At 43.6% G+C, this 25,021-nt stretch overlaps 1 protein-coding gene across 4 annotated transcripts in view; it reads left to right on the top strand.

Moving 5' to 3' along the window:
• dpp9 (dipeptidyl-peptidase 9) overlaps positions 1–25,021 on the top strand; it is a 90,430-nt gene that overhangs the window by 42,469 nt on the left and 22,940 nt on the right. For 2 of the 4 annotated variants that reach the window (XM_084317912.1, XM_084317913.1), the window contains exons 9-17: positions 3,756–3,817; positions 4,126–4,226; positions 9,976–10,153; positions 13,502–13,661; positions 14,949–15,028; positions 19,456–19,608; positions 20,059–20,173; positions 21,522–21,667; positions 21,955–22,101. In XM_084317912.1, the coding sequence (XP_084174038.1) occupies positions 3,756–3,817; positions 4,126–4,226; positions 9,976–10,153; positions 13,502–13,661; positions 14,949–15,028; positions 19,456–19,608; positions 20,059–20,173; positions 21,522–21,667; positions 21,955–22,101 (1,142 nt within the window). Of the gene's footprint in view, positions 1–3,755; positions 3,818–4,125; positions 4,227–9,975; positions 10,154–13,501; positions 13,662–14,948; positions 15,029–19,437; positions 19,609–20,058; positions 20,174–21,521; positions 21,668–21,954; positions 22,102–25,021 lie in introns of all 4 variants that reach the window. The other 2 variants (XM_084317910.1, XM_084317911.1) reach the window with 1 other exon arrangement.

Here is a 25,021-nt window from a genome sequence, read left to right as displayed (position 1 = left end):
ATAATTATGTTGCAACCTTCGTCTATCAAGCAAACAATTATATAAATATTTATATGTAGTTGATAGAGACAAAGGCAGAATTCGACTTAATTCAGCACGTTTTATTAAGACATATTTTTATATGGGTCGGGACACTTTAAAAAAGCAGCACAATGAACACAAATCTGTCCGACACAAACGGCATTGCTTCGCTTCTTCGTCGACATGTCTGCTGCACATGTCCTTGTTGTTTTCAACACAGATAATCTCCACGTGCTTGTTGTAGAGAGGTGGAGTCGAGGCGCTGCTTAATTTCGTTTCATTGGAATGGAGGCGCAAGATTTTGGAGGCAAAAATTTTTTTTTTTACTTCGACTTTTTTTTTATGTTCGAAGCTTGTGCCATCGAACAAAGCTTCGAAGGATTTAAGACAGCCCTAGTGTTTAGTGTATTCCACTAAAGGGCTATTATTGCGTCTTTTCCTGGGATTACTAAGAATCACAAACTATACTCTTATTCAAAACGGAAATGTACGGATGAAAAAACAATCTGTTTAGTGCATGTTGACTGGAAGCAACTCACTGACAATCGACGGGTGTATTAGACCCATAGCTATAATATAAGATATATTTTAAGCACTCGCAAATCTCGCAGTCTCCCAATTGATTAAAGCGATGGCGTTCTAGCGCCCCCTGGCTCATTAAGCGATGGCGCTGAATGAGTTAAAGGTATTTTGAGAGTCAGAAGTTGCTCATTTCAAAGGTAACTGTATATTTTCATGACTGAATAAACAAAGGAAAATATGATCCTTGGAACACTGTTTGAAGCTAGAAAGCTTCCTGAAACGCTACTATTTTACTGCTGTTGTTTACAAAGGCAAGGCCTGCAATTTAGTTAACAAACATATTCTAGGCTTATGTTTGGTTCACAGTGCCTAAAAATATTTTAATTCACGACGACAGAAGATTGAATAATTCAAAAGAATTACAGTAAATGTATTTAACTACGTCTACGAACATTGTACATATGTCTAAACTGAACACTGTGACCTCTTTTTTTACTTCTAATTTTTACTATGTTTTTATTTCATACTTATCTTGTCATGCACAGTCTCTGGAGCGCAACAGTAAGAAGCATTTTGTACAAAAGTATTCTGTACTTCTGTATGACAACTATTAAAGAAACTTGAACTTGAACTAGCAGGCACTGTAAACAAACCCCTCTCCTCTGAAAGGTCTTCAGTCAGGACGAGGTGTTTATATGCATCTTCACATCACCCTGTATACATGAGGAACAGGAACATTGGGAATAATTAACCCTTTCACTGTGACAATACAGAAGGTTAGCCCTTTACTATCACACAACCGACGGCGATGCTCAATCATTAGCTCCGCATCCGTTAACCTTCTGTTGTGTGGCAGTGAAAGGGTTCAAATGGAACAGTACACAAACCAACAGTACACAGGACTCAGTATTGCGGCTAATATCTGCAGTTGAGCGATGATCTAGCACAGGGGTTCCCAAACTTTTGAGGCCGCGACCCCCAAATAACGGTGTCAGAGAGCCGCGACACCCACTATAATAGGAGGTAAAAAATATATATATAAATTTTTTTATAAATGGAAATGTATGGTTGAAACATGCAAACATTCAAACGCACACACACTAATAAGCATTGGAGGCTTTTAACCAGGGCCGGACTGGGGAAATCATTCAGGCCAGGAAATATAGTGCAAAATATAGCCCCAGTCAGGCCACTTTTTAAGCAGGGGGTCTGGGGTCCCCCACCAGGAAATGTTTTGTTACAAAGACTTCATTTCCTGCATTCTGGTGCTGGAATTTTTGTATTTGTACCCTTTAAATGCCAGTGTTTGTGATGGCATCACAAATTATTGTTAAAAAAACAGGCTAGCATAATTTATGTATGATTAGCAACAACACAGATTTTGATGTATTTTCAGTTTTTTTGTAATGTCAGATTGAAAGAAATACGATCTTTTATTCAACTTCGGCCCTGATCATAACACCACATATTCATTTTATAATTCTAACCCTTTAAATGCCAGTGTGTGTGATGGCATATATTTGCAATATATCAAATGCAAAGTAGATTTTTCTGGGGGGGATTATTACAGGCTAGCCTGTGTCAATGATTAGCAACAACAGTTTTTTTGTAAGGGCCCCGCCTCCACCAATCACATGCGGCTCCTTTTGTGTGTGTGTGAGAGCAAGAGAGAGAGAGATAGTTCTCCAACTTGTGTGAGTTGCAGTGATCTCCTGGTTGTTCCCCACCTAGGTTATCTAACTATTGCGCTGGTGCAACTAGAAACACTGGCCTGGCCTGCTTCTAAGTTCAGTGGCCTGACTGCATAAAACATTTTATTTTATAAAAAAATTTTAATCATCTGGCGACCCCCCCGCGGCGGGACTTTGGGAACCCCTGATCTAGCATACATGAGTCATGCTATTATTTCATTCCCATCATTCTACCTGCACCTCTCCTCCTCCTGTTAGGACACCCTAACCCCCTGCACCTCTCTCCTGTTAGGACCATAGCTGTCAACCATCCCGATTTTCCCAGGATTGTCCCGAATTTCAACCTTCCTTCCCGCCGTCATCCCGTTCCCGGATTTTTCTCGTTTTAAATTTTTTTTATACGTTTTTACAAAATTGCTGCAATTCCCCTCCGTGACGACAGGTGGCAGCAGTGTAGATTAGAACGTTAGCACAGGAAGTCAGACCGGAAGACTGTTGCGACCCGAAGAAGAAGAAGAACAGCGACCCGTCCCGGATAAAGGAGGGGTTTAGCTCGAAATGTATTACATTCTACGATGGACTTGAGAGAGGATTGTGCGGTTCCACCAGCTAAGAAAGCCAAGAGCTGCAAATATCTCGCCAAGTGGGAGGAGGCGTCCCCGTACCTCACGAAAAGCAACGTTTCAACACTCTTATGCTTTTTGTAAATTATGCCGCGCTGATTTCAATGTCGCACACGGAGGAAAAAGCGACGTCAGTCATCATGACCAATCGGCGAGGCATAGAGGCTATGAACATTTTTCACAAATACACTCCTTCTCAGAAGGTGTAAGGTGTAAACAAATAAACCTCTTGATTCTTCTTGAGTTGTAGTATTAATATGTACAGTGATGAAGGTATAAAGACACTATGGTAATACATTGATTGATTGCAAACTTTAACAGATTGCAGAATGGGTACAATACAGTATGGTGCAATACACAATTGTTAAGGGGATGCAGACCAGAGAAGGACTTCTTCCCCCATTTTCAATTCATCATAACATTTATGTATGCATTGTAAGATTTCAATAAATATGAACATGTTAATGCTATACTACTACATAAAGTGAATTTATACTGAATTTGTCTTACACTTCCATTAATTTAATGCAGGTATGTTCACATCATTTCACTTTCAACCAGGTATCTGATTAATTTAATTTAATGAGGAGGAGATTACATTGGGAGGGCGAGGGGGTGAAATTTCCTGTTTTTTCAAAATGCCAATGTTGACAGCTATGGTTAGGACACCCTAACCCAGGGCACCCTAACCCCCTGCACCTCTCTCTCCTGTTAGGACACCCTAACCCCCCCCCCCTCCCCCACATGGATAAATAAAGATATATCCTATCAACTCAAAGACGGAATGCGCAGTACCTCCAATAAACCGGAATATAGGACATATTGATGTGCATGTAAATGCAGTCGACATGTTAACGTTTTTGGCACAAAACAATATTGTCATTTTCCTTTTTTTTAGGCAGCAAGAATCCTGAAATCACTCTCAAACTGGCTGAAATAAAAACGGACAATCTGGGCAGAGTGAGTGTCATGCTCGGGTCTCAAAAAGCCCGGAGAAATGTTCCCATCGTTTACATCTTGACCCTTTCACTGGCCACACGACAGCCGGTTAACCCTTTACTATCACACAACCGACGGCGATGCTCCATCATTAGCATCATTAGCTCCGCGTCCGCGGAGCTAATGATGCTAATGATGGAGCATCGCCGTCGGTCGTGTGACGGTAAAGGGCTAACCTTCTGTCGTGTGGCAGTGACAGGGTTAAACACATTGGTGTTGTAGTGTACCTGGGTGCGTTGGGTCTGAGAGCCTGTGTGTCCCTCCCTCAGATGGTGAGCACCCAGAGCAAGGAGCTGGTCCTGCCCTTCCAGACGCTGTTCCCCTCCGCAGAGTACATCTCCAGGGCCGGCTGGACCAAGGACGGCAAATAGTGAGTTCCTTTTAGAACCCCAAAGCAAATAGAACCCCAAAGCAAATAGTGAGTTCCTTTTAGAACCCCAGAGCGTAAACAAAGAGGCCCGTTGGGACGTAGGATCCTAATATGAAGCACTGTGATCTGGTGTTCTGTGCCTTTAGTTTACACTCTGTCTGTTTTGCTGCTGTCTATTTTATACTTATTTGATGTCTGCACTTTTTTGTCAATGTTGTTGCTCATTTTATGCCAATTTTGTACGCGTCTTTTTTTTTGCTGCTGTGACGCACTTTGAGCTGCAATTCTCGTATATGAAAGGTGCTATATAAATAAAGTAGGGCTGTCAGTTTATCGCGTTAATTAGATTAATTAATTACACAGCAAATTATTGCGTTATGTGTTTTTTTCTTTTTTTTAATATATATTTTTTAATCTCAGAGCGTAGAATACACATTTACAGACTTTTTTTTTATATGGTCCATTTGCATGTTCTTGGTATCTGATTCTAGGGACATCTATGGATCTCAGGATGGATCCCAGTGTCAGAAATAGTGTGTCTGTTACGAGGCTTGAGTCAATTGTAATGAACCAAATGAGATTATCAAAAAAATTATTTTTTATCTTTGACTGTGAATAACACCATGCTCAAATTGACCAGACCTGACAAATCTAAGCAAATTAATAGATGGAAGATGATTAAACAGAAGGTTTTGTAGATACAGTACTGAATTCTGCCATCCGGACACGTGCAATTTGAAATATGATTATAGAATATAGAATATCGGGCATAAAATGGTTATGCGATTAAAATGTGATCTATTGGCCGGACTAAGATTAGAAACCGGACCTATTTGCACACCTTTGGTCCGATTCGGAGGTGACGTTGTTACATTGGTTGCAGTTTTCATTGTTTGGGTTTTGCTTTCCATTGCCATCTGACAAACAATCCATACTTTGTAAGCAAAGCCAGGTCAGCCTTTTATTGGGCATACTTCTTGACTCGAGTCTTAACAGAACATATGAAAAACATTTTAAACACTTAACTGGCACCGGCCCGGCCCGGCCCTGGGCCCTCTTGAGGACCATTTGTCCACAGGCGCCACGCGCCACTTTGCCCACCTCTAGCGGCCCGGTTCTGCATTTAAAAAAAATACTATATATATATATATCAGATTTTTTTTTCATTTAATGAACCTGTACGTGCAATTTCCTGCAATATAGAGCCTTAAATCTTGACCAATAAAGGTGCTCTTTTCACTATAAAACTCAGTTTATATTGCAGTATGATAGCCAATTACTATAATTATATATATATATATATATATATATACTGTATATATACTGTATATTGATTTTTCGCTCTTTTATTTTTATTAAATCAATCTCCTTTCAAATAGGCCAAGTTTTTAATAAGAGAGAGAAAAAATACCAACAAGGAACAATAACAGGGTCTGCTGTAAATATAGCCTATTTTCAGAGAATGACAAGAATATAAACAGAACATGGGAAACACATGCGCATAAATCAATTGGAAAAAATCTATAGAAATGAACGTTCTTACAAACAGAATTGAAATTCTCCCAGTATTCATTTCCCCCCCTCCCAGCACTCCCTCCCCCTTTTATGATGGTAAAAAGACTAAATGAAAGGAAGTTATTTATAAATAAAAGTTATTTTACTGAACAAGTATTTTTCTTTACAAAAGAAGACCATCAGTGGTATTTAAAAATCTAATCAAATTGGGATTTGAAGAATCGTTACACCCCTAATCCTTAGCAATGTTAGAATGGGTACATTTAGACAGAATGGTGGTGTTATAGGATAGGACCCAAACGCAATACTGTACCCATTCTGCAATCTGTTATTGATTGATTAAAAATGTTATTAACATATTGCAGAATGGGTACAATATAGTACGGCTCAATACACACAATTGTTAAGGGAATGCAGACCAGAGAAAGACTTTCATCTTGTTTACATCAGGGTCCCCCACTTACAATTCATAATGAATTGTAAGTAAGGGTGCAATTAACACCGTGCAATCCATTATTTGTGGAGCCCGCCCTTTAAGTCTTTGAGCTATTAGGCTACTAGGGTTCTTACTTTGCGTTTTGGTGTCCTGAAAAATGCTCTGATGTCTGTATTTTTTCTTTTTTCTGCCATGGTACCTGGTTGGCTGGACACACACACACACACATTTTCATTTCAGGTATTGTACCTTAAGATAATTGAAAATCTTGATTTACCGTAAATCCTCAAATATAGGTCTTCTATTTACCTCAGCTGCAAAGAGCACCAGGCCTTTATTAGAGAGACTTGTTATATAAGAGGCAGGCCTTAATTTCTAAAACTGACACTCATGGACATAATCCCTTCATTTTCAGACTTTTATTGCATTATTATTATTATTATTATTATTATTATTATTATATTTTTAATGCGTACATTGTCTGTCTACATTTATTTAGACTAGCATTGGTATTTAAATATTGAGTGCAGTTGAGTAATTGTGGGATTAACATAATTCACACACTGAACAGAGAACAGAGATGGAGGAGAACAGAGAACAGAGATTATTATTATTCTAGATAATATGACAACACCAATCGCTCGCGCAGTGTCACATTTAATGCAGTTCAATGTCAACCAAAACGCCGAGCAGCGTTTTGTGTGACACCAAGTCAGCGGCGCGGATGTCCGCGCGTCAGAAAATAGGAGCGTCGCACCTGTGGGTCTGCTGTCCGCTGAGATCAAAGCTCAGGACATCCGCGGAGTCTGCTCTGTGTACAGTCTGCTGGACTATGGGAGCGCCTTAACGCCAACGTTATATTATTATTATTTATTAGTTACGGACTTACGGTATGACCAGATGGCATTTCGGACCGTGAAACACTTTTATTGTATTGCGTGGTAGATGTTCTACCACTCGACAGTAAAGACATGTCTTCTAACATAATAGTTTGTTTGAACAACTGAACTTACTTAGTGGAAAATCCTGCTGTTGTTGTAACTTGTGCGTTGTGAACTTGTGCCTAAACTAGTGTTCACGAATCACGCTGCCTGCCTGTACCAGGCTGCACTGTTGTAGTAGGCAGCGGCGCGCTGTGCAGACTGGAGTGTGAGCCGGCTGGGCTCCACTCAGTCTGCAGGACTGGATCAAACCATATCGGGCAGGGGGGTGTCGCAATCTTTGGAAACTTAAAAACTTGCTATTAAGTGTCATTGCGTATTATTAATTTGATTGAAATTACGTAGTTATGCTTAGATAAGATTTATATATTGGGGGGGGATATTTATATCATATGATATGATCAAAAAGTGAGGGAGCAAAGAGACAAGCTTGCTCCCCCAAGTTCAATAGTCCTGGAGCACGTGCATCGTCTGCTCTGTTAAGTGGGCGCCTATGTGTATATATATATATTTAAGCATTACATCACACGCAGGAGTGGTTTGTGACCAATAAACCATGCCTAGGGGTGGTTGTTAGGCCCGAGGCGCAGCCGAGGGTCGTTAGACCCCCCTAGGCATGGTTTATTGGTCACAAATCACGACTGCACGTGGTGTAAAGCTTTTATACAACTGCCAGATTCATCCAACCTTATTTCTATACAATAAACACACATTAATCGAAGATTTATTGAAAAAACCATCCGCCAGAAAAAGTAGTTCCCACAACTCCATGTGGAAGCAGCTTGAAGTGCATCCAACCAAACTAACACATCCAACTGTGTATTATTGGAATGATTGAGAGAAGTTGCCTCATGTGGAAGCAGCTTGAAGTGCATCCAACCAACTAACACATCCAACTGTGTATTATTGGAATGATTGATTGAAAATTTATTAAAACGTTTTCTTTGCCCTATAGGAAAAAAACGTTTTCTTCGCCCTATTTTTTTATTTATTTCTTTTAGCCTAAACTTAACCAGTTGGAAACCAGGGGTACAGTAATAAAATTAGCAATCAACCAATCAATCAATTCAATAGACCATGCTCACTTAAAACAGCGCTGCTTCTCTCTCAGTCTGACTCCCCTGCTGTTGCAGACAGGAGTGTGTGTGTGTGTGTGTGCGTGTGTGTGTGTGTGTGTGTGTGTGTCACAGTGTGTGTGTGCGTGTGTGTATGTGTGTGTGTGTGTGTGTGTGTGTGTGTGTGTGTGTGTGTGTGTATGTGTGTGTGTGTGTTTGTGGGTACGCCAGCGTCGGACAGTGTGAGAGAGAACGCTGCAAGAAAGTAGGAAGGAAGAAATTTAAATCAATCAATTAATCTATCAATCAATCCGCGATTTTTCTTTTGTTCTAGATTGAGTCAAGACCCATCAATTACATCATCCAACATTGTTTAAAATACTAACACGTTCCCCTTGACAGAATCGCTTTATATTTAGTCGTTATGACGCTATCAACATATCCATTTGTTAAAGATTATTGTCCGCCATCTTGTTTTTTCCGACGGAGTGATCCGGCGGAGTGATGTGATTCGGTGGTGGGCGGGTCCTGGGACCAGGAGCGTGGATTATGAAGGATACATACGTGTAAATGGACTGTTTCAGCCAATCAGAATAGAGAAATTTGCATGCCGTTGTATAAATATATATATAGAGAGAGAATTAAAGCCCTATTTGTTGCCTGTCGATTGCCCTTCCAGGCGACAAAATCCGTTCAGTGGTTCTCGAGTTACATGCCGATATGTGAGGCGTGCGCCAAAGTACACGGCAGAGCTTTTCTTATTATTATTATTACCACCCGACTCCCTGGGCTCTAGCTCCGTCAATTTTGGACACTGTGGCTTTCCAATGATACCCCAATTGGGGATCTGCGAATCAGGGATTTAGGTGAAAAGTCACGAGCGAAAACAGAAAGAGATGAAACCGCAGAATGAATTGATGTAGATGGAAATGGTTTACTGGAGAGCTTTACATTTTTATTCTTTTACCAAAATCGCTCCTAATCACTCATTTCTGAACGGATATTTATGAAATGTGGACATGTACTACATAAGACTTCAGGCTATGGACCCAGGGTGTTTTCCAGCTCATACCGATTTCTTTGGAAATACTATATTTGGATATTGCAACTACTACAGAAAAACGTGATTAACACGTTTTTCTACAACTCAAGTTCAGACCTATGTTACTCTATTTCATTAGCACTAAAAGTGGTCTTTCTTTATTGTATCAGAAACTTCAGAATGTTATCTTTCAAAAGAGACCAGGCGTATGCATGTGCTATAAGTATAAAGATACGGTTTAAAAAAAATAAGTATGCAGTCCCCAAGTTCAAGTTTAAAAATGGCCACTTTTCTGGGCGCCAGATTAATGAAAAACATTACCGTGTTTTTGTTTTGGTGAAACATCTTTGCCCGACCCAACACAAACTAGGGGTGACAGTGGCTCAGGAGGTAGTGCGGTCGTCTGATACTCAGAAGGTTCCCGGTTTGATTCCCGCTCCTCCCGGGCAGCGTGTCGATGTGTCCTTGAGCAAGACACTTAACCCCTAACTGCTCCCGATGAGCAGGTTGGCACCTTGCATGGTCGCCTCCGCCGTCGGTGTGTGAATGTGTGAGTGAACGGGTAAAAATGGGAGGAACAAATTGTAAAGTGCTTTGGATAAAAGCTGTTATATAAATATAATTTGAAATATAAATGCAGTCCATTTACAAGCTCCATTTGAGAGATATCATTAGCATCTGATGATTTAAGATGCTTTAAACTAAGATTTAAACTGATTGAAGTTGCTCACCAGTTTCTCCTCTCACCCCTCCTCCCCAGTGCGTGGGCAGCTCTGTTGGACCGGCGCCAACAGCGTCTCCAGGTGGTGCTACTGCCTCCAGCGCTCTTCATCCCCGTCACGGACGACCAGGCCCAGAGACAGGAGAGCGTGGAGGCCGTGCCGGAGGGGGTCCATCCCTTCATCATCTATGAAGAGACCACCGACATATGGATCAATGTAAGAGAGAGACCACCGACATATGGATCAATGTAAGAGAGAGACCACCGACATATCGATCAATGTAAGAGAGACCACCGACATATCGATCAATGTAAGAGAGAGACCACCGACATATGGATCAATGTAAGAGAGAGACCACTGACATATGGATCAATGTAAGAGAGAGACCACCGGCATATGGATCAATGTAAGAGAGAGACCACCGACATGGATCAATGTAAGAGAGAGACCACCGACATATGGATCAATGTAAGAGAGAGACCACCGACATATGGATCAATGTAAGAGAGAGACCACCGACATATGGATCAATGTAAGAGAGAGACCACCGACATATGGATCAATGTAAGAGAGAGACCACCGACATATGGATCAATGTAAGAGAGAGACCACCGACATATGGATCAATGTAAGAGAGAGACCACCGACATATGGATCAATATAAAAGAGAGTCTCGATTCTAAAGGCTCGATTAAATTTTTCCATCCACCAGTGGCTCCGTTGGTGTAGTTGGACAGAGTAGTGATGGTGTTAGTGATGTCTTCTCCTGTGTTTGACATGGTCCTGGTCCTAAAGTAGTGATGGTATTAGTGATGTCTTCTCCTGTGTTTGACATGGTCCTGGTCCTAAAGTAGTGATGGTATTAGTGATGTCTTCTCCTGTGTTTAACATGGTCCTGGTCCTAAAGTAGTGATGGTATTAGTGATGTCTTCTCCTGTGTTTGACATGGTCCTGGTCCTAAAGTAGTGATGGTATTAGTGATGTCTTCTTCTGTGTTTGACATGGTCCTGGTCCTAAAGTAGTGATGGTATTAGTGATGTCTTCTCCTGTGTTTGACATGGTCCTGGTCCTAAAGTAGTGATGGTATTAGCGATGTCTTCTCCTGTGTTTGACATTGTCCTGGTCCTAAAGTAGTGATGGTATTAGCGATGTCTTCTCCTGTGTTTGACATGGTCCTGGTCCTAAAGTAGTGATGGTATTAGCGATGTCTTCTCCTGTGTTTGACATGGTCCTGGTCCTAAAGTAGTGATGGTATTAGTGATGTCTTCTCCTGTGTTTGACATGGTCCTGGTCCTAAAGTAGTGATGGTATTAGTGATGTCTTCTCCTGTGTTTGACATGGACCTGGTCCTAAAGTAGTGATGGTATTAGTGATGTCTGCTCCTGTGTTTAACATGGTCCTGGTCCTAAAGTAGTGATGGTATTAGTGATGTCTTCTCCTGTGTTTGACATGGTCCTGGTCCTAAAGTAGTGATGGTATTAGTGATGTCTTCTCCTGTGTTTGACATGGTCCTGGTCCTAAAGTAGTGATGGTATTAGTGATGTCTTCTCCTGTGTTTGACATGGTCCTGGTCCTAAAGTAGTGATGGTATTAGCGATGTCTTCTCCTGTGTTTGACATGGTCCTGGTCCTAAAGTAGTGATGGTATTAGTGATGTCTGCTCCTGTGTTTGACATGGTCCTGGTCCTAAAGTAGTGATGGTATTAGTGATGTCTTCTCCTGTGTTTGACATGGTCCTGGTCCTAAAGTAGTGATGGTATTAGCGATGTCTTCTCCTGTGTTTGACATGGTCCTGGTCCTAAAGTAGTGATGGTATTGGCGATGTCTTCTCCTGTGTTTGACATGGTCCTGGTCCTAAAGTAGTGATGGTATTAGTGATGTCTGCTCCTGTGTTTAACATGGTCCTGGTCCTAAAGTAGTGATGGTATTGGCGATGTCTTCTCCTGTGTTTGACATGGTCCTGGTCCTAAAGTAGTGATGGTATTAGTGATGTCTTCTCCTGTGTTTGACATGGTCCTGGTCCTAAAGTAGTGATGGTATTAGTGATGTCTTCTCCTGTGTTTGACATGGTCCTGGTCCTAAAGTAGTGATGGTATTAGTGATGTCTGCTCCTGTGTTTGACATGGTCCTGGTCCTAAAGTAGTGATAATAAAACTATATAACACTTAGAATCTCAATATATACTATGAGTAAGTAAAGTATACAGTGACGGGCATAAAGACATCAACATTACCCAGCATTAGACCTGAGCTAATGTTACTAGAGACATCAGCATTAGACCTGAGATAATGTTACTAGAGACATCAGCATTAGACCTGAGCTAATGTTACTAGAGACATCAGCATTAGACCTGAGCTAATGTTACTAGAGACATCAGCATTAGACCTGAGCTAATGTTACTAGAGACATCAGCATTAGACCTGAGCTAATGTTACTAGAGACATCAGCATTAGACCTGAGCTAATGTTACTAGAGACATCAGCATTAGACCTGAGATAATGTTACTAGAGACATCAGCATTAGACCTGAGCTAATGTTACTAGAGACATCAGCATTAGACCTGAGCTAATGTTACTAGAGACATCAGCATTAGACCGTCCTGAGCTAATGTTACTAGAGACATCAGCATTAGACCTGAGCTAATGTTACTAGAGACATCAACATTAGACCTGAGCTAATGTTACTAGAGACATCAGCATTAGACCTGAGCTAATGTTACTAGAGACATCAGCATTAGACCTGAGCTAATGTTACTAGAGACATCAACATTAGACCTGAGCTAATGTTACTAGAGAGACATCAGCATTAGACCTGAGCTAATGTTACTAGAGACATCAACATTAGACCTGAGCTAATGTTACTAGAGACATCAGCATTAGACCTGAGCTAATGTTACTAGTAGCAATTATGTTCAAGTGATACGCCCCGCTCTCTTTTCTTTCTTTTTTTATCCACTTTTTCTCCCATTTTTCTATATTTTCTCCCATCCTAATTTCGTATCATCCAATTCAACCCTCCCCTGTCACGAACGCTGTTTCTTGCCTCCCACAAGCCGGCTGCAATGTGGACTAAGTCATACATAGCACAAGTCCCCTCCGCTACTTTAGGTAACAGCAGTCGCATCTTTTCACCTGCGCAGCTCGATCTCTCAGTTTGCGAGGAGTAACGCGTGGGAGGCTCACGCTGCCCCCGACACTTCCTGATTCTACTGCGCAGGCGCACCAACCGACCTGTAGGAGTCGCTGTCCACAACGCCCGATCCCCACCCTTCAGTTTCCCTCCCCGTAATACGGCCAATGTGTATTACTGTGGACGACCAGCTAAACTGAAAGCAAATGTGGAGCGCTGGGCTCGAACAGGCGAGCCCAGCGTCTCCAGATTTCGTGGTGAGCGCCTTGCCCACTACGCCACGTAGCCGCCCAGCCCCGCTCTCTTTTCTTGATCCTCCAATCACAACCGTTGCTTCCCTTCCCAAGTGCCTTTTTGTCGTCATCGATTCCATGAAATGTTTTGCACCGTTTCCCCCATTTCTCTTCTGAAATACAGTGGATTGTTTTCATTTCAGGTCCACGACATCTTCTATCCCTTCATCCAAACCAACGACGAGGAGATCACCTTCATCACCGTGAACGAGTCCAAGACAGGCTTCTGCCACCTTTACAAGACCACCTCCCTGTTACAGCAGGGCTGCTACCAGTGGGCCCGAGACTACACACACTCTGAAGGTAACACACACTCTGAAGGTAACACACACTCTGAAGGTAACACACACTCTGAAGGTAACACACACTCTGAAGGTAACACTACCAGAGACTAACACACACTCTGAAGGTAACACACACTCTGAAGGTAACACACACTCTGAAGGTAACACTACCAGAGACTAACACACACTCTGAAGGTAACACACACTCTGAAGGTAACACACACTCTGAAGGTAACACACACTCTGAAGGTAACACTACCAGAGACTAACACACACTCTGAAGGTAACACACACTCTGAAGGTAACACACACTCTGAAGGTAACACACACTCTGAAGGTAACACACACTCTGAAGGTAACACTACCAGAGACTAACACACACTCTGAAGGTAACACACACTCTGAAGGTAACACACACTCTGAAGGTAACACTACCAGAGACTAACACACACTCTGAAGGTAACACACACTCTGAAGGTAACACACACTCTGAAGGTAACACACACTCTGAAGGTAACACTACCAGAGACTAACACACACTCTGAAGGTAACACACTAACACACACTCTGAAGGTAACACACTAACACACACTCTGAAGGTAACACTACCGTAACACTACACACTCTGAAGGTAACACTACACACTCTGAAGGTAACACTACACACTCTGAAGGTAACACTAGACTAACACACACTCTGAAGGTAACACACTAACACACACTCTGAAGGTAACACTACACACTCTGAAGGTAACACTACCGTAACACTACACACTCTGAAGGTAACACTACACACTCTGAAGGTAACACTACCGTAACACTACACACTCTGAAGGTAACACTACACACTCTGAAGGTAACACTACCGTAACACTACACACTCTGAAGGTAACACTACACACTCTGAAGGTAACACTACCGTAACACTACACACTCTGAAGGTAACACTACCGTAACACTACACACTGAAGATAACACTACACACTCTGAAGGTAACACTACCGTAACACTACACACTCTGAAGGTAACACTACCGTAACACTACACACTCTGAAGGTAACACTACCGTAACACTACACACTCTGAAGGTAACACTACCGTAACACTACACACTGAAGATAACACTACACACTCTGAAGGTAACACTACCCGTCGGACGGTTCATAGGTAATAAAACCCCTGGGTCGAGATGGGATGTTTTTCACGATGCGTTAAATCTGTACCTAAATAGTTGTCTTCGAATCGTAGGCTTGAAGAGTCACTCATTGATTCACTGGTAACAATGTCCTCCTTTCCTTGATAACCAGATGACTTCAAGTGTCCAATAAAGGAGGAGCTGACGCTAACCAGTGGGGAGTGGGAGGTGCTGGCCAATCACGGTGCCAAGGTAAAGATCCACGACACGCCCACCTCATGCGTTGTGGTACAGGAGAGCTGTAATCTGGCGCTTTTCCAGATGAAAATGACCACATTGACCCCTTTTTCCAAGGAGAGTGGGCGCTGGCAAGTCCACGCTCACCAGTGACTTCTTCTTCAGTGAGACAGTAGGAAGGTTGAGTCACAGAGTCCGGGAGCCACGGAGGAGAGGAGGTTCATGTGTTTCCACAGGGCTTTTGAACTGAAGTTGGACTTACAGCGTGTTACATAAAGAACTCCAAAACGTATATATATATATATATTAGGGGTGGAACGGTTCACAAAATCCACGGTTCGGTTCGTATCACGTTTTTGGGGTCACGGTTTTCGGTTCATGTAGTTTTTTTATTAAAAAAAATGTAACACTCCAAAAATACCATACATCAGCATAATAATAACTGGACTTTGGAGAAGTCTTTATTTGGCATGCAGGCAGACACACATGCAGTTAGTTGGGTTGCCGATGCCATTGAGTCTCTGCACTTGACCCATCCCGTCGTGCTTCCCCCCCAAGGGCAGCAGGGAGCAGATAGGGGCTGTGGCGTGGGGCCGCGCCCCGGGGACCAGTCCAAGTGCTCCTGTCCGTCTTCGTCAGGGACGCCACAGCGTTAGCGATCTGTTGTGCATGTTTTTCCATTGGGTTTCTCTTATCGGGGGGGGGGAGAACATGCAAACTCCACACAGAAAGGCCCGGGAGATACCTCACCTGGGTACCTTGCATCACGGCAACCTGGTCCCCAAGCGGGAATTGAACCCTGGACCTTCTAGCTGTGAGGCGACAGTGTTAACCACTACACCACCGTGCCGCCGCATAAGATATATAGCCTAAAAATAATCCAACTTTTCAGTTATTCTCAAGGACGTAGTCATGCAAAAACTGAAAGAATGAGGCAGTTTGACATCAGGCACATCATTTTGACAGTGACGGTTAGAGCCAGGAGAGATGTTGGTGCAGCAAGAGGGGAGGCATCGCTGATTTAAACATGCTTCTCATTTATTTGGTAAAAAAAAAGGTTTACAGCGGTTTTCCTTTAAATAATGTTTGGCACACAAAGACCGAACTGACTGAAAAGTATAGGCTACATTTGTCAAAGTATTAACTTACAAACTAAATAATTAAACCTTTTTAATTGCATGAAACATTATGAAGTATTCTCTTATGCCGCTTTTCCACTGCATGGTACCTACTCGCTTTTGTTATTTTTCCACTGCATGTAGTAAAGAGAGATACAGCCCCCCTCCCCCGTGATGTATTAGGTTTGAGCGTCTTGGTAGCCGTATTTGAAGTGACGTCACACGAGGAAGTCGATAGTCAACAGTAACACTGCGTTGGAACCTGGAGAAGCCTGATGCATGAAGCGATATATAAACGAACAGCCAATAAACTTAAACTTGAACCTCTGTTGTCAAGCCTCGTCAATACCCCCCCCCCTTCCCCACTAATGGAACTGGTGTCTTGGAGTCTCTTCGCTGTGAGCGTTTCCACGGTTAGCGGCTAATGTTAGTTAGCTTAGCTTAGTTACTGCCTCTGGGTGTGTGTGTGCGTGCGTGCGTGTATGTGCATCTTTTTTTGCACATCCCCGGAACCGAACAATACACACATGCCCTGAACCGTGGAGGTCGTACCGAACGGTGTACGGTTCAAATGCGTACCGTTCCACCCCTAATATATATTAATATTAGAGGTGGGCATAGATTTTTTTTTTATTATCTAGATTAATCTATCTGCAATCCTGGATTTAATTTAGATTAATCTAGATTAAAATGGCTCAATTTTTTTTTTAAACCTGCCGAAGGCATTCAAAATGTGTGTTCTACCCAAATAATGACCAGAAGTAAGTCCTTACTTTTTCTTTACTCCTTACGTTTCTCAGGCCAGGTGGCCCATTACACCAAAATGCATTACAGACTGTTTTTGTTTTGCTATGATAATTGGTAATGAAATATCAAAATAATGTTCAATAAGATGTACTTGTGTTTAATAAGTTGTTTTATTCAGAAGTTAACACAAATAAATAATATTACCAGTACAGAACAGTACAGTATCTAGCACACTCTCAGGAGCAGAACAGAAAGAAGCATTTCAAACTTGAACTATGTGACATGGCTTGACTCAATCAGTCCAATCTCTATGTCTCCTTCTTCCACCAGTCACTCAGGCAGACCAGCTTGTTTTATGTAGCGGTGTCTACTTATAGTGCCTATAATATTTTTCCCGTTGGGTGCCAGACGGGGCCAAACCCTGCCAATGCAAATCAAATTACCTTTTTAATTGGTTAATTAGGCCTATAGCTCCGGTATAAGACTGTACCACATAAAGGTAGACAAATAATTTAATTAATAGTAGGCCTAGACTACTGAGCAAGCTAAATCATAGGTTAGTTTGCTAAAAATGTAACAATCTAACCTTTTCATAAATTCAAAAACCACTCAGGAGTCATGCTCAATTCAAAATCAAAATGTCCATGTATTGGATTCAATTCAAATCATAAGCAAACATTTCATAAAACAAACGATTCATTTTCAGTCCAGCATGTGTGTTAAACTCCCATAAACCAGTCGGGTCACTCAATTCAGTTCAGCCCGTGGGGCAGCGGTGGCCTAAAGGTTAGAGAAGCGGGTTTGTGACCGGAAGGTTGCCGGTTCGATCCCCGGGACCGGCAGGAACACCAACCGCTGAAGTGCCTTTGAGCAAGGCACTTAACCCCCAACTGCTCCAGTGGAGTTGCTCAGTGGCCAATGGTGAACCTAACCTGTGTAAATAAAGGTAAAAAAAATATATATATATATTTTTTTATTTAATTTTTTTTTAATAGATTAACGGCGTCAATTATATTATTGCGCGATACTAGTCTCGCGTTAACGCAGCACGTTAACGCTGTTAACGGCCCAGCTCTAATTAATATATATATATATATATACCATACACACACTGACTCTCTCTGCAATAACAGACAATTAAGATACAATTGGAAATCATCACCAGTCTAGTGACCCCCCCTCTAGGCAGGATCACCACCAGTCTAGTGACCCCCCCTCTAGGCAGGATCACCACCAGTCTAGTGACCCCCCCTCTAGGCAGGATCACCACCAGTCTAGTGACCCCCCCTCTAGGCAGGATCACCACCAGTCTAGTGACCCCCCCTCTAGGCAGCAGGATCACCACCAGTCTAGTGACCCCCCCTCTAGGCAGCAGGATCACCACCAGTCTAGTGACCCCCCCTCTAGGCAGGATCACCACCAGTCTAGTGACCCCCCCTCTAGGCAGCAGGATCACCACCAGTCTAGTGACCCCCCCTCTAGGCAGGATCACCACCAGTCTAGTGACCCCCCCTCTAGGCAGCAGGATCACCACCAGTCTAGTGACCCCCCCTCTAGGCAGGATCACCACCAGTCTAGTGACCCCCCCTCTAGGCAGGATCACCACCAGTCTAGTGACCCCCCCTCTAGGCAGGATCACCACCAGTCTAGTGACCCCCCCTCTAGGCAGGATCACCACCAGTCTAGTGACCCCCCCTCTAGGCAGGATCACCACCAGTCTAGTGACCCCCCCTCTAGGCAGCAGGATCACCACCAGTCTAGTGACCCCCCCTCTAGGCAGGATCACCACCAGTCTAGTGACCCCCCCTCTAGGCAGCAGGATCACCACCAGTCTAGTGACCCCCCCTCTAGGCAGCAGGATCACCACCAGTCTAGTGACCCCCCCTCTAGGCAGGATCACCACCAGTCTAGTGACCCCCCCTCTAGGCAGCAGGATCATCACCAGTCTAGTGACCCCCCCTCTAGGCAGGATCACCACCAGTCTAGTGACCCCCCCTCTAGGCAGGATCACCACCAGTCTAGTGACCCCCCCTCTAGGCAGGATCACCACCAGTCTAGTGACCCCCCCTCTAGGCAGGATCACCACCAGTCTAGTGACCCCCCCTCTAGGCAGGATCACCACCAGTCTAGTGACCCCCCCTCTAGGCAGGATCACCACCAGTCTAGTGACCCCCCCTCTAGGCAGCAGGATCACCACCAGTCTAGTGACCCCCCCTCTAGGCAGGATCACCACCAGTCTAGTGACCCCCCCTCTAGGCAGCAGGATCACCACCAGTCTAGTGACCCCCCCTCTAGGCAGCAGGATCACCACCAGTCTAGTGACCCCCCCTCTAGGCAGGATCACCACCAGTCTAGTGACCCCCCCTCTAGGCAGGATCACCACCAGTCTAGTGACCCCCCCTCTAGGCAGCAGGATCACCACCAGTCTAGTGACCCCCCCTCTAGGCAGGATCACCACCAGTCTAGTGACCCCCCCTCTAGGCAGGATCACCACCAGTCTAGTGACACCCCCTCTAGGCAGGGAATGACGACTGTTTCTTCCCCTCTCGCCATCTGTAGCGTTCATCTGCTCCTCAGATCTGGGTGGACGAGGCGGCGAGGCTGGTCTACTTCCAGGGCACCAAGGACACGCCCCTGGAGCACCACCTGTACGTGGTGAGCTACGACCCGCCGGGGGACATCGTCAGGCTGACCAAGCCCGGCTTCTCGCACAGCTGCTCCGTGAGCCAGGTACGCCACCGAGTCCCCCTCCTCGCGTTACACGGCGTTACAGTAGGCGTTCATTTTGGAACTGAAACTCACTTTCAAGGCAATTTAAGGCCATTGCATCCGTGTGGTAAACGTAGACATGTCCCTAAAATACATGCCGTCAGTGGAGGTTTGTCATGTGGGATGTGCTGTTATCTCTGCTGCTGCAGCGTGAATGTAGGTCAGGGAGAGAGTCTGTTGCCAGGGGAGGATGTTATGAATGGGTTGGCAACAACGCCGCAGGCTGCTAACCTCGACACCTGTGTTGGTGCTTAATGCCGGTTAGTGTTACCTACGTAAGCTGGTATTTAACTAAGCGCTGTGTGCTCTCGCCGCTCTGGTATCTTTTGTATTTCTCCCCCAGTTTCATGCGGACACATTTGCCAGGTGTTGTTGTGACGTGATCCCTCTTCTCCTTCTTCTCTCACGTAGAGCTTTGACATGTTTGTCAGCCATTACAGCAACGTGAAAACTCCACCCTGCGTCCACATCTACTCGCTGACGGGCCCGGAGCCCGAGTTCTGGGCCAGCATGATGGAATCCTCCGGTGAGTCACTGAACTCTCCACTAGCTTACGCCCTTTTTTCTGCAAACTCCTCAGTAAAAGCATGAATCATGTATCAGCAGCCGGCAGGGAGGTAACGGCACAGCAGGGAGTCTTTTCCTGGTCTTCATCCTCCAGTCCACTGAGCTGTACTGTATTGTACCCATTCTGCAATCTGTTAATAAAGTTTTCAATCAATCAGACAAATTTATAGAAAAGCTTTTATTATAACCATATAACAAAAAATTATATTGTTTATGAAAATGTTTTAGCCCTATGCTTGACTATTATTTTAGGCATGGCAACAAATAAAATAATAATAATAAAATGAATAAATAAAATAATAAATAAATAGGCTACACGTCTCTCTTTTTGTGTTACAAATTGTGCTCACCGATATGAACATAGGCCTCTTTACTTACTTAAAAAAAGGAAACATCAAGAAATATGTTTATGGTATTAATTCCACCATGCCATGTGTGTTTTTATTTTATAATGCTCATGAGTCATGATTATTGCTGACGTCTGAGTCATACAATACTCACTGGCTTTCATAACAGACTAACTTGTCGTGCTCAAGACTTGTTTATTAGTTTTAATAAGAGAGCACCATCTCTCAACCAAAGCAATGCAACAGAACAATTTTGATTGACAGTCGATTCTGCCAATTACGTCACACCGCTTGCACCCGCCTCTGCTGTTCTTACCACCAATCGGCAAGCACTTATTCGTTTTTTACTTCCGGGATGTCCGCCATTGATTCTGACGAGAGCTCAACAACAAAGCTAATAAAGTTAGCTCCCCGCGGCCCACGAGTAGACTACCAGCGCTCCACAGGAGTACTAAACGAGGCATAATGGTTTTACTGCAACGAATGTTATAATAAAAGCTTTTCTACATTTGTCTGATTGAAAACTTTATTAACAGATTGCAGAATGGGTACAATTCAGTACGGGCTCTCTGAGCAAAGGAAGGAACTGAGATATGAATGACCAACAATGCTTGCTATGTTCGGGTAAATACGCGGATGTTATTGAACGTGTAACTATAACGTTAATGCCACAAAACGAATGCCTTTGTTAATCATAAGTAGTAACTTTGATGCAGTAGCGTGTGTGTGTGTGGGGGCGGCGTTGTGCAGGTCGCTTGACTGAAACTTTTTTCAAAGTTTGAACGTGTGGATCAGATTGATGCGACACAAATTGATGGATATTTATCGGCTACTGCCATCGGCACATCTGAGCTTATCGGCCGATGGCAGTCAACAAGGCACTTATCAGCCGATACCGATACCCGACCGATATATCGGTGCGCCCCTAGTGTTTACCTTGTGTTCTCCTCTGATCTCCAGGCTCCTCACCAGACTACACCCCGCCAGAGATCTTTAACTTCCCCGGCAAGTCGGGCTTCCAGCTGTACGGCATGCTCTACCGGCCCCCCACCCTGGTGCCCGGCAGGACACACCCCACCGTCGTCTTCGTGTACGGGGGTCCGCAGGTTAGTCCTCTTCCTCCTCATGTCAGGGGGTCCTCAGGGTAGACCTCTTCCTCCTCATGTCAGGGGGTCCGCAGGTTAGTCCTCTTCCTCCTCATGTCAGGGGGTCACTTTTGTTATTTCATCAACCGGACACAACAGGAAATAGATTGGTTGTCGTGTTTTTGTTGGTCATATTCGATTAAGATACTTTATTTCACAAATAAGCTTTTTAATACATGCATTGTTGATTGCTCATTCTTTTAGTTTCTACACTTAAACTGTATTTAAGGAGATGTGTGTTCTTCCAGGTCCAGTTAGTGAATAACTCGTACAAAGGAGTGAAGTACCTGCGCCTCAGCACCCTGGCCTCGCTGGGCTACGCCGTGGTGGTCATCGACGGGAGGGGCTCCTGCCAGCGGGGCCTGCAGTTCGAAGGGGCTGTGAAAAACAAAATGGTATTTCTGGCTGAACACCACTCTTTGCTGACGATACCTTTTCGTTGGTTGTTAACTCTTGTTACTCTTATAGGGGGGGAGGGATCCATAATACTGAAACTTACAGAAATTGTGGATCCAAGAGGATCAGGATAGAAATGTACTGATATACTGACCAGAATTTAATAACATGGGGAAGGCAAAACATTATGCATACAGTAGTATTATGCCCATAATATACCTAGCTGTTATAGTTCAGAAAATCTGAATCAGAAAGGTCTTTATTGCCTAAGTTAGTTTGCACATACAAGGAATTTGTCTTGGTCTTTTGGTGCATAAACATTAACGGACTATTAACTCTTTAATTGCCAGACCCGATAGATCTCGGGTTTAACTCGCCATGCGTTGGACGCCAGACCAGAGATATCTCGGGTTTTGGTCGTTTTTTTCTTTTATTCGATATTTTTATTCATTATTCATCCACTGACCTCGGTGTTGCCATAGGAAAGGATTTTGAGATCGCCAAAGTGCAATACCGGCCGCATCCTGCCAGATGGCAATGTCGCCCACCCTTTGAAACCTTATATCTAACTCTTTGTTACACTCGAATGTCTCCAGGCGATATATTTAGACGGAGCCGAGTAAGTCGCTTCATCCGACCACTTCGAAACGCATCTGGCACACTCGATCCATAAGTTGTGCCAAATTATGTCTGGGACCAGATGGACACCAATACTGGAAATCGCGATCAGACAATTGGAATATTATTTTTGGAATACCCCGACCAAGGGTGGCCGGGTAGCGCAGCGGACTAAGCGCCTGTCTACCACCGCAGAGACAGTGGGATCGAATCCGGCTGCCGCGGCGCCTCCGGCTTGGTCGGTCGTCCATACTGACACAATTGGCAGTGTCAGCGGGTGGAAAGCCGGTCGGTGGGTCCTGGTCGTTGTAAACAGAGACTCCTACAGGTTGGTCAGGGTGCCTGCACAGCGAGGGAGGGAACTGGGGGAGGTAGTGTGATCCTCCCATGCGTTACACTTCCCCAGTGAGAGTCCTCGCTGTCAGGTGAAAAGAGGCTGCTGGCTGTCTCCACATGTATCGGAGGAAGCATGTGATAGACATCAGGGCTCCCTAGACTGACCAGTGGGGGGCAAATGTGCACAACGACCAGGAAGGGAAGGGGGGAATTGGCATAACGACTAAATTGGGATGGCAGAAAAATACAGAAAAATAGGAGGAGAAAAAGTAGATAAAAAAAAAAGCAATACCCCCGACCACAGGTAAGGACTATCTGACATCAATTTCAGCTTGATCCAACAATGTTTTCATATCGATCCAGCTGATCGGCTTCTGTAGTGTTCAACACGAATGCCGTTACTGGCCATCAAAGCATAAAAAAACTACCCCCTTTCATGCATTCATGATGAAACATAATACCTATTATATAAATTTGATTTGGAAAAAGTAGCGTGTCCAGGCAAGAAACGCCAACGCTTAAAGTAGAATACACGTAGCGCCCTATAACTCATAGTTTCAGGATTTATCCCGGATCACTCCTAAACTATACTTATATTCACCACGGGATAACGCGCGAACGTATGCATGAAAAAAAATATCTCTTTCTTGCATGTTCGATGGAAGAAGGTCACTCACTGTCAAATGACTATAGTATTCTCTCCATAGCTATAATATAGAATATAGATATAGCTCTCCAAACATAGTGACGCACAGTGAAAATATGTTATGGAAACGTGGCACGTTAGGCACAAGGGCTAGACTAATCCCTGGTGCTGAATGAGTTAAAGTAGAATAAAATAAAATAGAGTGTATAAACTAAATTAGATGCAAAAAATACAATGGAATATAATATAGGACAGGGCTGTACAATTGTGCAGGATTGTAGTAGACAGGGTTCGCACAAGGTCCTTGAAGTGCTTAACACTTTCATTGAACGACGCTATATGTTGTTTTTTTCATGCCGACCGTTTATTGCCAACGACGCCATATAGCGTTTTTTTTTTATTATTAGCGATTTGAATTCATATTTCATCAATCTAGTATCACGTCAGTGCTGCAAACTCTCTCTGAGCTCCATTGGGAAAATACCTCCCCCTATCGTCTCCCGGATGGTAATGCACCCTTTTGGAATGGACTCAATGAAAATTGATAAGAAAAGAAAAATCCGGAATCCACATTTTACTTCTCAGGCAAGTAATCCGAGCCCATCGGACTCATTGTGGCCCATCAGAAGAGCGTGGAATACATATTTCCAGTACGCAGCGTTGGATCAATAAACGCGATCGATATTTGGAATGGCGATCAGGAATTGGAATAATCTTTTTGGGGAACATCTGATCTGAGGTAAGGAATCTATTTTACCAGTCTTGGGATAATCAGAGCTGTTTTCACAGATATCAGCGTTTGCCCTATCTGTGTATGTGTGTGTGTGCGATCAGGAAATGAGAGATTCGATTTTTCAGCTCGCTTCTCTAGCATGCATAAGTACACATATACTATCGATAATCTAGCGTTTATTTGAAAACGATTCATAAATAGGCCGAAAAATGACAAAGTTTTTAGTGTATTCCAGAATATTCCAGTAAAGGCTGTTTATCACGGAATCTTTATATTTTCCTGAAACTTTCAAAAAACGAGCGATTTTCAAAATGCTATAAAACGGAAATGAACCGATTTTTAAAAAACAATCAGTTTCGACAATGTTGACTGCAAACAAGTCATTGATAAGCGACGGCCAGATTAGACACATAGCCATAATTTAAGACATAGATTATGTGTTCACAAATATGAGAGCGCTATCATTGAAGTGGGTGGCGGCATTCAAGGGGGTAAAAAGGAAAACACGGCCGGCACGGAAAGTGTTGGGGAGACCACCCACCTAAAATACCCTTTTCCTGATTTTGGGGCAATTTTGAGATTTTTG

This window comes from Notolepis coatsorum (genome assembly GCF_963971535.1).
Source record: "Notolepis coatsorum genome assembly, chromosome: 7".
Classification (NCBI taxonomy): Eukaryota; Metazoa; Chordata; class Actinopteri; order Aulopiformes; family Paralepididae; genus Notolepis; species Notolepis coatsorum.
Note: the sequence above shows the minus strand (reverse complement) of the source record. Positions and strands in the feature narration are given on the sequence as shown.